At 51.1% G+C, this 13414-nt stretch overlaps 1 protein-coding gene across 7 annotated transcripts in view; it reads left to right on the forward strand.

Moving 5' to 3' along the window:
* The window catches only part of baiap3 (BAI1 associated protein 3), a 412688-nt gene that overhangs the window by 217880 nt on the left and 181394 nt on the right, over positions 1-13414 (forward strand). For 2 of the 7 annotated variants that reach the window (XM_070901475.1, XM_070901474.1), the window contains exon 2: positions 6653-6737. The exons of 4 other annotated variants lie outside the window; for them this stretch is intronic. Coding sequence is in view for 1 of the 3 variants with exons in the window: in XM_070901470.1 (XP_070757571.1) it covers positions 2235-2269 (35 nt within the window). In the remaining 2 variants the exon portion in view is untranslated. Of the gene's footprint in view, positions 1-2229; positions 2270-6652; positions 6738-13414 lie in introns of those variants that run through there. One more of the 7 variants, XM_070901470.1, reaches the window with a different exon arrangement.

Raw genomic sequence — 13414 nt, forward strand, 5'->3', positions numbered from 1 at the left:
ACTTGGACAGCTGTTAGAGGACACTGGCCAGTCAGGTATAGCACGGATCAGGCAAGGGGCTAATCTTGGTCTGCTGGTACATGTGTGGTGGTTCTCATGCTAAGTAGGAGAGTGTTGGATGTAGCAGGTGATAGTGGGAAGTTATCCATTCCCAAGACTCCCCTTAACAAGCACAATATTCATACAAGGAAAAGACCTAAAATTGGGAAGTATGCCTGAGCAGCTTTACACTGACTCAGTTGGTGACTAGACTTCTGTAACCAGCTGTAAATCACAAGCTCCCGCCCCTCACTGTCACTGACTCTGTGTGTGTGTTCAGCACGTGAACTAATCTCTGGTAATCAACTACATTATGAGATATTAATTCCAGACCTGACCTCCTGTCTGCTGGCTAGAGGACCCCTAAATCAAACTGGCTTACTGTCGATCCTTCCCAAATAACTCCCAGGTATCTGCTATTCTATACATAACCAGCCCCCCCCCCCAGCCATCCCCATCCCCTCGATTAGATTCCAGCTTGTAACTCACTCCCGGGGATCCGTTATTCTATATATAACTCCTCAACATGGACTGACACAGGCACACACACTTGCTCAGATACATGCATGTGCACACACTGCAAATACTATCTCCGCAGCAATATTAAAGGGGAGAAATTGGCCTGGTTTGTGCCTCCCGTTAACGCCTGCGAGGGGGTTTACCGTCGGTTTTGCACTGGCGCTAATACCGCTTCACTCTCTTGTGGCCTGTAGATCATGACATCATCCACTGTGCAGCGCCCCGATACTGCCCCTGATGCAAAATGTATTTATCTCCCCATTATGGTGCCTCCTGATTTATTTGCCCCCACAAGTGCTCCCTCCTCACTTTGTTAGAGTGCTCGGGGCTGCTATACACGTAACGCAGATGCTGTGGCCCAACACAGACAGCATGAATATTCATTCAACTCATCATTGACCCTTCCCTTTAAGCGAGGGAAGGAGCCTGTACAGATGGCAGTGCTGCATGGAACACTGCTCAACGCTCTGCTGATACCTTCCCTCTCACTCACCTTAGCGCTCTAAGGGAAATGGTAGCGCTTGATTTAGTTCCACTTCCCTCTTTGAAATTCCCAGCGGTAGTAATTTTCTTTCACCAGGCGATACTTTTGCGTTTCCTGTAAAGTTATTGACCAAAATGGGACGCTGCAAAATTTCTAGCTCTTAGTGTCCCAAGCTGTGTCCAATATTGCAAAGCTATGAGGAAGCTCAGCTGAAGGTTCTTTGAATGGACAGGCCCTTGGGAGACTGTTGCTGAAGCAACATGAAAACTGATGTTTATCCTCCAACTTCTTAAAAAAAAAAGTTTGAATCACGGGAATACAGATATGAAACCAAGTACTGTCCTGGGAATGGGAGCCAAGGGCGTGTTCTGTGCTGAATGTTACCCTTTGGGACTGAGAGTAGTTACTGATCTGGTAGGGGGGGGGGGTCATCATTTGTCAAATAAGGGGTGTAGGGGGCTAGTTTATAACAAGTATCTTCCCCCACCCACCCTGTCATTTGGTGTCACTGATTGTTGCTAAGTATAAGAAGTGATGCAATTATCAAGAGAATTCATTGGGAGGAGAAAAATGAAGTGGAAATTCTCCCTGCTTTCCCCCGCCTCCAGATATCAGGGTTTAATGGGCACTCAGCCTCATGTTGACATACAGATCACTCGCTGTCACTGAGTCCTGCAGAGACTGCAATCTATCCCTGTAGGCAGGCCATGCTGCCCCCGAGTATATGAAGCCCCGGGGCATAATCATGTTGGTCTTCTCATTTGGGAGAAGGTATCGAGCCTCACTGCAGCGGGAGGTGGATCAGACATTAGGTGATCGCTGACAAAGTGAGGAGACAATGTGGGAGAGCTTCACTGAAAGTTGGTAGAGCTCAGAATGCTTTGCCACAAGGACCGGAGACGCACACTGTTTTATCTTTTATGGGGAGATTGGATAGCAATGTGAAGCAGAGGAGGAGACAGGGCTACTGGAGGCGCAGTACCATCTACCTGTGTCCATGATGCTGGGTGGTGCTCCTCAGGGTGCGGTGGATAGATGTTATTTGAAGAATGATGACCCCCCTCTACCAGATCAGTAACTACTCTCAATCCCAAAGGGTAACATTCAGCACAGAACACGCCCTTGGCTCCCATTCCCAGGATAGCACTTAAATTTATATCTGTATTCCCGTGATTCTTTCGTTTCAGAACCAATGGACATTACTGAGAAGGACCAGCTGACCTTGAGGTAAGAATTATTCCCAGATTGTGACACACCAGGCACCTTGCTGGGTCGATATTCAAGTGACATTCAATCTCTAACCTGGGTCCCTCATCACTGACTTCCTAACCAGAGGAAATAGTCTTCATTTACTCTTTCAAAACCTTCATTACTTTAAAAATCTCTATCAAATCTCCCCCAGCCTTCTCTGCTTCTGTGGTAATAGTCCCAGTTGTTCAAGTCCCTCCTTATGACTATAGTCTTCCATCCCTGCACCATCCTGGTGACTCTTCTCTGCCTTTAATATATTTTGTATAATGGAGTGCCCAACACTTAACTCAGCCTCTAACTGTGATCTCACCGATGTTTAGTACAAATGCATCATTCTTTACTCTAGTACTCAATGCCTCTATTTATAGAGCCCCGAATGTTATTGGTCTTTTTATGGTTTTATCTACCTTGACTCTCACTTTCAGGGAATGATGGATTTGAACCCCTCGGTCTCTCTGTTCATCCATCCTTCAGTGTATTCCCATTGAGTGTTTACTCCCATTCCTTGTTCTTCCACCCAAAATATATTACCTCGCACTTATCCATATTAAATTCCATTTGCCACCTGTCTGCCTATTTCACGAATCTGTCTAAATTCCTGAAGTCTTTTACAGTCCTCACTGTTTGCCAAACCTTCTACTTTTGTGTCATTAGTAAATTTCAAGACTGCTCCCTTTCCCCAAATCCAAATCAAGTATATTTACCAAGAATACAAGTGGTCCCAGCACTGAGCCCTGGGTACAGCACTTCCAACCCTTCGCCAATTGGAGTAATATCCATTTACCCCAACTCTTTGTTTCCTGTCCATCAACCTATCCATGCTGCTACATTTCCTATATCTTATTGAAAGCCTTTTGAAAGTCTACACACCACATCTGCTGCATTCCCTTCATCTATCCAAGCAGTCACCTCTTCAAAAAAACTTTAATTTGTCAAACATGACTTGCCTTTAACAGATCCATGCTGCATTCTTTAGAGTCATTACGGCACAGAAGGAGGCCGTTCAGCCCATCGTTTCCATGCCGGTTCTCTGTAGAGCAATCTAGTCAGTCCCATTCCCCCGCTCTATCCCCGGAGCCCTGCAAGTTTATTTCCCTCAAGTGTCTATCCAATTTCCTTTTCAAATCATTGATTGTCTCTGCTTCCACCACCCTCATAAGCAGTGAGTTCCAGGTCATTACCACTCGCTGCGTAAAAAGATTCTTCCTCACATCCCCCCGTATCTCTTGCCCCAAACCTTAAATCTGTGTCCCCTAATCCTTGTACCATCAGCTAATGGGAACAGCCTTTCTCTGCCTACCTTCTCCAAACCCATCATAATCTTGTACACCTCTATCAAGTCTCTCCTCACTCTCCTTTGCTCCAAGGAGAACAACCCCAGCTTCTCCAACCTAACCTTGTAGCTAAAATCCCTCATCCCTGAAACCATTCTGGACCCTCTCGAGGACCTTCACATCCTTCCTAAAGTGAACACAATGCTCTAGTTGTGGTCTTACCAGAATTTTATAAAGGTTCAGCATAACTTCCATGCTTTTGTGCTCAATACCTCTATTTATGAAGCCCACAATCCCATATGCTTTGCTAACTACTCTCTCAATATGACTTGCCACCTTTAAAGATCTATGCACATGAATACTCTTTAGAACTGTGCCATTAAGTCTACATTGCCTCGCCCTGTCCCTTCTGCCAAAATGCATCACCTCACACTCCTCTATATTAAATTCCATCTGCCACTTGTCTGCCCATTCTGCTAGCCTACCTATGTCCTGTTGCAGTCAATTAGTATCATCCTCATTGTTTGCCACACCTCCAAGTTTGGTATCATCAGCAAATTTTGAAATGTTACTCTCTATTCCAATATCCAAGTCATTTATTTATGTATAAAGCAGTGGTCCCAGCACTGACCCTTCAGGAACACCACAGTCCACCATCCTCTAGTCTGAAAAACAACCATTTACCATGACTCGCTGTTTTCTTCCTTAAGCCAATTCTTTATCCCATCATCATCATCATCATCATAGGCAGTCTCTTGAAATTGAGGAAGACTTGCTTCCACTCTTAAAATGAGTTCTTAGGTGGCTGAACAGTCCAATACGAGAGCCACAGTCCCTGTCACAGGTGGGACAGACAGTGGTTGAGGGAAGGGGTGGGTGGGACTGGTTTGCCGCACGCTCCTTCCGCTGCCTGCGCTTGGTTTCTGCATGCTCTCGGCGACGAGACTCGAGGTGCTCAGCACCCTCCCAGATGCACTTCCTCCACTTAGGGCGGTCTTTGGCCAGGGACTCCCAGGCGTCAGTGGGGATGTTGCACTTTATCAGGGAGGCTTTGAGGGTGTCCTTGTAACGTTTCCTCTGCCCACTTTTGGCTGGTTTGCCGTGAAGGAGTTCCGAGTAGAACGTTTGCCTTGGGAGTCTCATGTCTGTCATGTGAACAATGTGGCCTGCCCAGCGAAGCTGATCGAGTGTGGTCAGTGCTTCAATGCTGGGGATGTTGGCCTGGTCGAGGACGCTAATGTTGGTGTGTCTGTCCTCCCAGGGGATTTGCGGAGACATCGTTGGTGATATATCTCCAGCGACTTGAGGTGTCTACTGTACATGGTCCATGTCTCTGGCCATACAGGAGGGTGGGTATCACTACAGCCCTGTAGACCATGAGCTTGGTGGCAGTTTTGAGGGCCTGGTCTTCAAACACTCTTTTCCTCAGGCGGCTGAAGGCTGCACTGGCGCACTGGAGGCGGTGTTGGATCTCATAGTCAATGCCTGCTCTTGTTGATAGGGGGCTCCCGAGGTGACACTGACACTCCTATTCCATGAGCCTCAATTGTGTTAACCAATTTTTTTTGTGGTACTTTGTCAAACGCTTTCTTAAAATCCATATAGATAACACCTACTACATTCTCTTCATCAACCTTTGTTACTTCATCAAAAAAGATTAGTCAAACATGATCTGCCTTTTACAAATTCGTGCTGGCTCTCCTTAATTAACTTAAACCTCTCCAAGTGCCTGTTAATTTTTTTCCCTGATTATTGTTTCTAAAACCTTACCCACCACTGATGTTAAACTGACCGGCCTGTAGTTACTAGGATTGTCCTTCCACCCTTGTTCAACCTGAGTTTCTAAACGCTCACTAATCTTGACTTGCATTACAGGTTCTACAGGCTCAATTTTAACCCTGTCCACTTGGAGGTGAGTGGCCCGGGGTTAAAATGGCACTTTGAATCTCACCGCTGCCTTCCTGACACGCTTACACTTTAACCTCAGGGATTCAGGTGGTAGTCCTGTTACTACTGGACTCCTGCCTTCACTCTGACAGCTCCACCCTCTCTCCATTCCTTTTGTTTTTGATTTATTTATAGAAACCCTTACATTTCCTTTTATATTATCTGCTAATGATTTCTAACCATCTTACTCTCCCTGTTCATCTCCCCACTGCACATTCTATATTCCCATCATTGTCTTTAGAGTTGTTCATTCTAATTCTATCAGGTGCCTCCACTTTGAGTTTGTTTAGTTTTAATCTGTCTGCATATCCATGCAACTCAATCGTTTTCACCGTACAGAAAGATATTTACTCTGTTCACCTTGGATTTGAAGATTTAACCCCTGACCAGCTATTTTTGGTCGTTCCCTTACTTCATTTATCCCAGCCTTACCTTTGACCCCTCTTTGTCCTTTTCTATTCTTACGCTGAACCTAGTTATCCTGTGGCTGCTTTTACCAATTGTTCTTCTAATCTCATTAGTTATTTGCACCCCCCCTCAAGCTTTGTGTCCGATTGTGAGACAGATGTGACCAGACTTATCACTGAATGCAGAGTGTGTTGGTTGTCCTGTTTAATTTCCTCCTGGTTTTCTCTTCCTCATTTTCACCTTCAAACTGAAGTCTCCCCGGGGCCCCCCTCTCTCCCCGGGGCCCCCTCTCTCCCTTTCAGAAGACAATCTTGTGCAACCAAACATCAGCCATCCTCAAGATGTGAGCTAAAGGTTTATCAGCATGGCCTCGATCCCAGACAGGCTGGCAGGGTTTGGGGTCTTGCTGTGAAGGTTCACAGCTTGCAGATGTGAAAGATTTGTGTGTTTTTGAGTTGCCTGTAGATTGTGCAAGTCTCCCTGTCGTGGAGGTAGTGGCCTCACCACTGCTTCATACATTTTGAGCTTGGTCTTGATTTTTCACTCCAGTACACTTCACGTACTGAGGTTAATAAATTGCTCGAGTGTACTCGGCAATGTTTTCTAATCTGCTATTGTTTAATCTGTCTTCTGTTTCTTAATCTGCATTCTTCTTATAATCTGCTCTTTTTCTTAATCTGTGCTCTGATTTTTAATCTACGCTCTTTTTTAATCCGCGTTTTCCATCTAGTTTAGGAAGAGACGGTGATCCAACTGTGGTCCGAGCCTACAGAGAGCTAATTAGTCCATCCTGGGAATAAAGCAGTTTGTCTGAGGCAAGTCTTTGTAGGATTTCACCTTGGTGTGCCCTCACTTTACATGGTGTCAGAGGAGGCAGTAATGCCTAGCCATGCAGGTCATGTACAGGTTTCATGTTGCTATGAATCCCAATCGTGAGAGCCCTAGGAGAGGAACAGAATGTCCAACAACAAACTTGTGCCTGTCCCTTAGAAGAATGAGTGCCCACCACATGCTTAGTGAGTAGATCCTCATCCAGTAGACTGGTCTCACTGAGGGCAGCTATGTTGGTCTATTAAGCAAGTTCTCCAGCCCCTGGAGGTCAGTCCATCTCTCCAGCCCCTGGAGGTCAGTCCATCTCTCCAGCCCCTGGAGGTCAGTCCATCTCTCCAGCCCCTGGAGGTCAGTCCATCTCTCCAGCCCCTGGAGGTCAGTCCATCTCTCCAGCCCCTGGAGGTCAGTCCATCTCTCCAGCCCCTGGAGGTCAGTCCATCTCTCCAGCCCCTGGAGGTCAGTCCATCTCTCCAGCCCCTGGAGGTCAGTCCATCTCTCCAGCCCCTGGAGGTCAGTCCATCTCTCCAGCCCCTGGGGGTCAGTCCATCTCTCCAGCCTCTGGGGGTCAGTCCATCTCTCCAGCCTCTGGGGGTCAGTCCATCTCTCCAGCCTCTGGGGGTCAGTCCATCTCTCCAGCCTCTGGGGGTCAGTCCATCTCTCCAGCCTCTGGGGGTCAGTCCATCTCTCCAGCCTCTGGGGGTCAGTCCATCTCTCCAGCCTCTGGGGGTCAGTCCATCTCTCCAGCCTCTGGGGGTCAGTCCATCTCTCCAGCCTCTGGGGGTCAGTCCATCTCTCCAGCCTCTGGGGGTCAGTCCATCTCTCCAGCCTCTGGGGGTCAGTCCATCTCTCCAGCCTCTGGGGGTCAGTCCATCTCTCCAGCCTCTGGGGGTCAGTCCATCTCTCCAGCCTCTGGGGGTCAGTCCATCTCTCCAGCCTCTGGGGGTCAGTCCATCTCTCCAGCCTCTGGGGGTCAGTCCATCTCTCCAGCCTCTGGGGGTCAGTCCATCTCTCCAGCCTCTGGGGGTCAGTCCATCTCTCCAGCCTCTGGGGGTCAGTCCATCTCTCCAGCCTCTGGGGGTCAGTCCATCTCTCCAGCCTCTGGGGGTCAGTCCATCTCTCCAGCCTCTGGGGGTCAGTCCATCTCTCCAGCCTCTGGGGGTCAGTCCATCTCTCCAGCCTCTGGGGGTCAGTCCATCTCTCCAGCCTCTGGGGGTCAGTCCATCTCTCCAGCCTCTGGGGGTCAGTCCATCTCTCCAGCCTCTGGGGGTCAGTCCATCTCTCCAGCCTCTGGGGGTCAGTCCATCTCTCCAGCCTCTGGGGGTCAGTCCATCTCTCCAGCCTCTGGGGGTCAGTCCATCTCTCCAGCCTCTGGGGGTCAGTCCATCTCTCCAGCCTCTGGGGGTCAGTCCATCTCTCCAGCCTCTGGGGGTCAGTCCATCTCTCCAGCCTCTGGGGGTCGGCCCATCTCTCCAGCCCCTGGGGGTCGGCCCATCTCTCCAGCCCCTGGGGGTCGGCCCATCTCTCCAGCCCCTGGGGGTCGGCCCATCTCTCCAGCCGCTGGGGGTCGGTCCATCTCTCCAGCCGCTGGGGGTCGGTCCATCTCTCCAGCCCCTGGGGGTCGGTCCATCTCTCCAGCCCCTGGGGGTCGGTCCATCTCTCCAGCCCCTGGGGGTCAGTCCATCTCTCCAGCCCCTGGGGGTCAGTCCATCTCACCAATCACTGGGGGTTGGCCCATCTCTCCAGCCCCTGGGGGTCGGTCCATCTCTCCAGGCACTGCGGGTCGGTCCATCTTTCCCACCATTAGGAACAAATGAACAGGAGTAGGCCATACGGCCCCTCGAGCCTGCTCCACCATTCAATGTCATGGCTGATCTGATCATGGACTCAGCTCCACTTCCCCGCCCGCTCCCCATAACCCCTTATCCCCTTTTCTGATGTGACGGGAAGCCTGCGGTAGGCAACCTCCAACGTCCCTCAGCGACCTCCGACGTTCCCGGCGACCTCCGGAGGCGGCGCCCTCGACCTGGACCTGGCTATCAGGCATCCAGCCCCACCCCCGCCCCCTCCAGCGGCGATCGGAACACCTCCAGCGGCAGCAGATGGGCCTCTCCTCCACGACAGAATCTGGGCTTCCTCGACGACGGCTGGACCTCCCGTGGCGACAGACGACCTCCTCCTCAAGAATGACCGGGTCCCACTCTCCCACGTCAGCGATTGTCCTCCCCTCCTCCTTCAGCGACGACCGGAGCTCTCCTTCCCCACCGGCGACCTGGCCTCTTCTCCACCTCCAACATTTGGCGAGTTCCATGGCTGTGACCCCCCCCTGCCCTCCCACCCTGAACCCCGGTGGGCCACTGACCCTCCCAATGCCTGTCCCCAATCAGGCCTCGAACCACTTACCATCAAGGGCACTACCCAGCGCTGAGCCTGCGGCCAACAACTCGCCGTAGGCTACTAGGTCCATACAGCAGTGCCTGGTCTCCAGTCGTCTTGGACCCCTTGCCACTGGACCAAGACCTTGCTCAGCTAAGCCCGTGTGGTGGCCGGTGTGCAACGACCACCCCACATTAAAAGAACTCACACACAGGCATCTTCCACTCCGTTAACATGAAGTTCAGGACCTGGAACGTCAGGACCCTCATGGACAACCCCAACAGCAACAGGCTGGAACACCACACCGCCATAGTTGCTCGGGAACTTAGACGCTTTGATATCGACATCGCCGCCTTAAGCGAGACCCGGCGGGCAGGGGAAGGCCAGCTCAAGAAACAAGGTGGAGGTTACACCTTCTTCTGGAAAGGGAAACCAGAAGAAGAACACTGCCTCCACGGAGTAGGCTTCGCCATCAAAAACAAGCTGGTTGACCGCTTCAAAGACTCCCCCTGCAAGGCTCATGAATGGACGTCATTGAGCTGTACGGAATATTGAGGGGCTTGGACATAATGGACGGTAGGGGCCTATTTCCATTGGTGAAGGGGTCTATTATGAGGGGGCATGGTTTTGGGGTGGTTGGTGGAGGGTTTAGAGGGGATTTGAGGGGGGGGCTTCTTTACGCAGAGGGTTGTGGGGATCTGGAACTCACTGCCTGGAAGAGTGGTGGATGCAGAAACCCTCACCACATTTAAGAGATGGTTGGATGGGCACTTAAAGTGCAGTAACCTGCAGGGTTATGGACCTAGAGCTGGTAATTGGGATTAGACTGGATGACCTTTTGTTGGACGGAGCAGATATAATGGTAAATTCTGCAGGGAATAGAATACGGCCAGGGTGATCTCCTGGACTAGTGTCAATCGCCTGGATGGGTCGGAGAGGAATTGTCCCAGATTTTTTTTCTCCCTAAATTGGCCTGGGTTTTTATCTGGTTTTTGCGCCTCCCAGGGGATCCCATGGCTCCGGTTGGGGTGGAGTATAGAATGTTTCAGTATAAGGAGTGTTGTAGTTGTGTGGGGCGGACTGGTTGGGCTGGGTGCTCTTTGACTTTCCGCCATTGTTCACAGGTTTATATGTAACCTTCAGGGCTGCTGACCGAGGGCCGTGCGGCTCTTTGTCGGCCGGTGCGGACACGATGGGCTGAAATGGCGGCCTCCTGCGCTGTAAATTTCTATGTTTCTATGACTCTTCGACTCACTCTATCCCGGAACCAGTGCGCCACAGTCATCAGTGCGTATGACCCGACACTCTGGAACTGATGAGGCCAAAGATGGTTTTTACACCAACCTCTCAAAATCCCTGTCCTGTGTCCTCCTCGGTGACCTCAATGTCAGGGTTGGTAAGGACACAGACCTGTGGGGGGGGGTGGGTAATTGGCAGAGAGGGGGTAGGGAAAGCCAACTCCAGCGGTACCCTACTCCTGACAAAATGTCTAGAGCACGAACTTGTTGTCACCAACACCCTGTTCCGCCAGAGGGACAAATACAAGGCATCGTGGCAACACCCTCGCTCCAAACACTGGCACCTGCTCGACTATGTCATTGTCCGAGCCAGGGATCGCAAGGATGTGCACATCACCCGCGCCATGACAGGAGCTGACGACTGCTGGAATGACCACCACCTAATCCGATCCATCATCAACATTAACATAGCCCCAAAGCAGAGGGGGCAGCAGAAGCAGTGCTGCAAAAAAGTCAACGGCAGGGCACTTAAAGACCCAGCTAAGAGAGCCCTATACAGCCAGCGCCTCACAGCTAACCTTGATGATCCCGAGACGCAGAATGCCCACAGCGCTTGGTCTGCCCTCCAGGCCTCTATAACCAGTGCCTGCAAAGAGACACTCAGTTACTCAACCAGGAAATACCAGGACTGGTTTGATGAGAATGACGAGGAGATCCAAGAACTAATAGATCGCAAGCGCAGGGCATTTCTGAGCCTTAAACAACAACCCAATGTGGGAATAGCAAAGCAGCATTACAAACGGCTCAAGGCTGAGGTCCAACAAAGAATCCGGGACCTAAAGAACAGATGGTGGATGAAGAAAGCACAGGAGATACAACAACTGGCCGACAGCCACGATATGCGAGGATTCTTCATCGCAGTCAAGGCCACCTACGGGCCATATACCCAAGGCCCCACCCCACTGCTGGCCAAGTAGGGAAAACACTCATCAAGGACACCGAGGCAGTCAGGACCCGCTGGAAGGAGCACTTTGAAGATCTCCTCAATCGAGACTCTGCCTTTGACTCGAGTGTTCTCGACTCCATCCCGCAGCATGCGACCCACCACCACCTCAGTGAGACCCCAACACTGCACGAGGTAGAAAAAGCCATAAGACAGCTCAAAAACAACAAGGCTACAGGTGCAGACGGAATCCCTGCTGAGGCGTTGAAGTATGGTGGAGAGGCACTGTTGGCACGAATACACGGCCTCATGTCTCTCATCTGGAGGGAGAAGAGCATGCTGGGGGATCTCAGAGATGGAGTGATCGTGACCATCTTTAAAAAAGGGGACGTCTGACTGCGGCAACTACAGGGGAATCTCCCTGTTATCAGCCACTGGGAAAGTCATCGCTAGAGTCCTCCTCAACCGTCTTCTTCCCGTGGCCGAGGAGCTCCTCTCAGAATCACGGGGACATGATTTTTGCAGCGCAACAGCTAGAGGAAAAATGCCGGGAGCAGCGCCAGCCCTTATACATGGCCTTCTTCGATCTTACAAAAGTCTTTGACACTGTCAACCACCAGGGTCTATGGAGCGTCCTCCTCTGTTTCGGATGCCCCCAAAAGTTTGTCACCATCCTCCACCTGCTCCACGACTATATGCAGGCCGTGATCCTTACCAACGGATCCATCACAGACCCAATCCACGTCCGGACCGGGGTCAAACTGGGCTGTGTCATCGCCCCAACCCTCTTCTCAATCTTCCTCGCTGCCATGCTCCACCTCACAGTCAACAAGCTCCCCGCTGGAGTGGAGCTAAACTACAGAACCAGTGGGAAGCTGTTTAACATACGCCGTCTCCAGGCCAGATCCAAGACCACCCCAACCTCTGTTGTCGAGTTACAGTACGCGGACGACATCTGCGTCTGCGCACATTCAGAGGCCGCACTCCAGGACATAGTCAATGTATTTACTGAGGCGTACGAAAGCTTGGGCCTTACGCTAAACATCCGTAAGACAAAGGTCCTCCACCAGCCTGTCCTCGCCGCACAGCACTGCCCCCCAGTCATCAAGATCCACGGCGCGGCCCTGGACACCTTGGACCACTTCCCATATCTCTTCTCCTATCGACAAGAGCAGGCATCGACAACGAGATCCTACACCGCCTCCAGTGCGCCAGTGCAGCCTTCGGCCGCCTGAAGAAAAGAGTGAAGACCAGGCCCTCAAATCTACCACCAAGCTCATGGTCTACAGGGCTGTAGTAATACCCACCCTCCTGTATGGCTCAGAGACATGGACCGTGTACAGTAGACACCTCAAATCGCTGGAGAAATATCACCAACGATGTCTCTGCAAGATCCTACAAATCCCCTGGGAGGACAGACACACCAACATCAGTGTCCTCATCCAGGCCAACATCCCCAGCATTGAAGCACTGACCACACTCGATCAGCTTCGCTGGGCAGGCCACATAGTCCGCATGCCAAACATGAGACTGCCAAAGCAAGTGCTCTATGCGGAGCTCCTTCACAGCAAACGAGCCAAAGGTGGGCAGCGGAAACGTTACAAGGACACCCTCAAAGCCTCCCTGATAAAGTGCGACATCCCCACTGACACCTGGGAGTCCCTGGCCAAAGACCGCCCTAAGTGGAGGAAGTGCATCCGGGAGGGCGCTGAGCACCTCGAGTCTCGTCGCCGAGAGCGTGCAGAAAGCAAGCGCAGGCAGCAGAAAGCGTGTGGCAAACCAGTCCCACCCTCCCCTTCCCTCAACCACTGTCTGTCCCACCTGTGACAGAGACTATGGCTCTCGTATTGGACTGTTCAGCCACCAAAGAACTCACTTCAGGAGTGGAAGCAAGTCTTCCTCGATTCCGAGGGACTGCCTATGACGATTCCCCTTATCGTTTAAGAAATTGTCTATCTCTGTCAAATTTATTCAATATCCCAGCCTCCACAGCTCTCTAAGGCAGCGAATTCCACAGATTTACAACCCTCGGAGAAGAAATTTCTCCTCATCTCTGTTTTAAATGGGTGGCTCCTTATTCTAAGATCATGCCCTCTAGTTCTAGTCT

This window comes from Pristiophorus japonicus, chromosome 15 (assembly GCF_044704955.1).
Source record: "Pristiophorus japonicus isolate sPriJap1 chromosome 15, sPriJap1.hap1, whole genome shotgun sequence".
Lineage (NCBI taxonomy): Eukaryota > Metazoa > Chordata > Chondrichthyes > Pristiophoridae > Pristiophorus > Pristiophorus japonicus.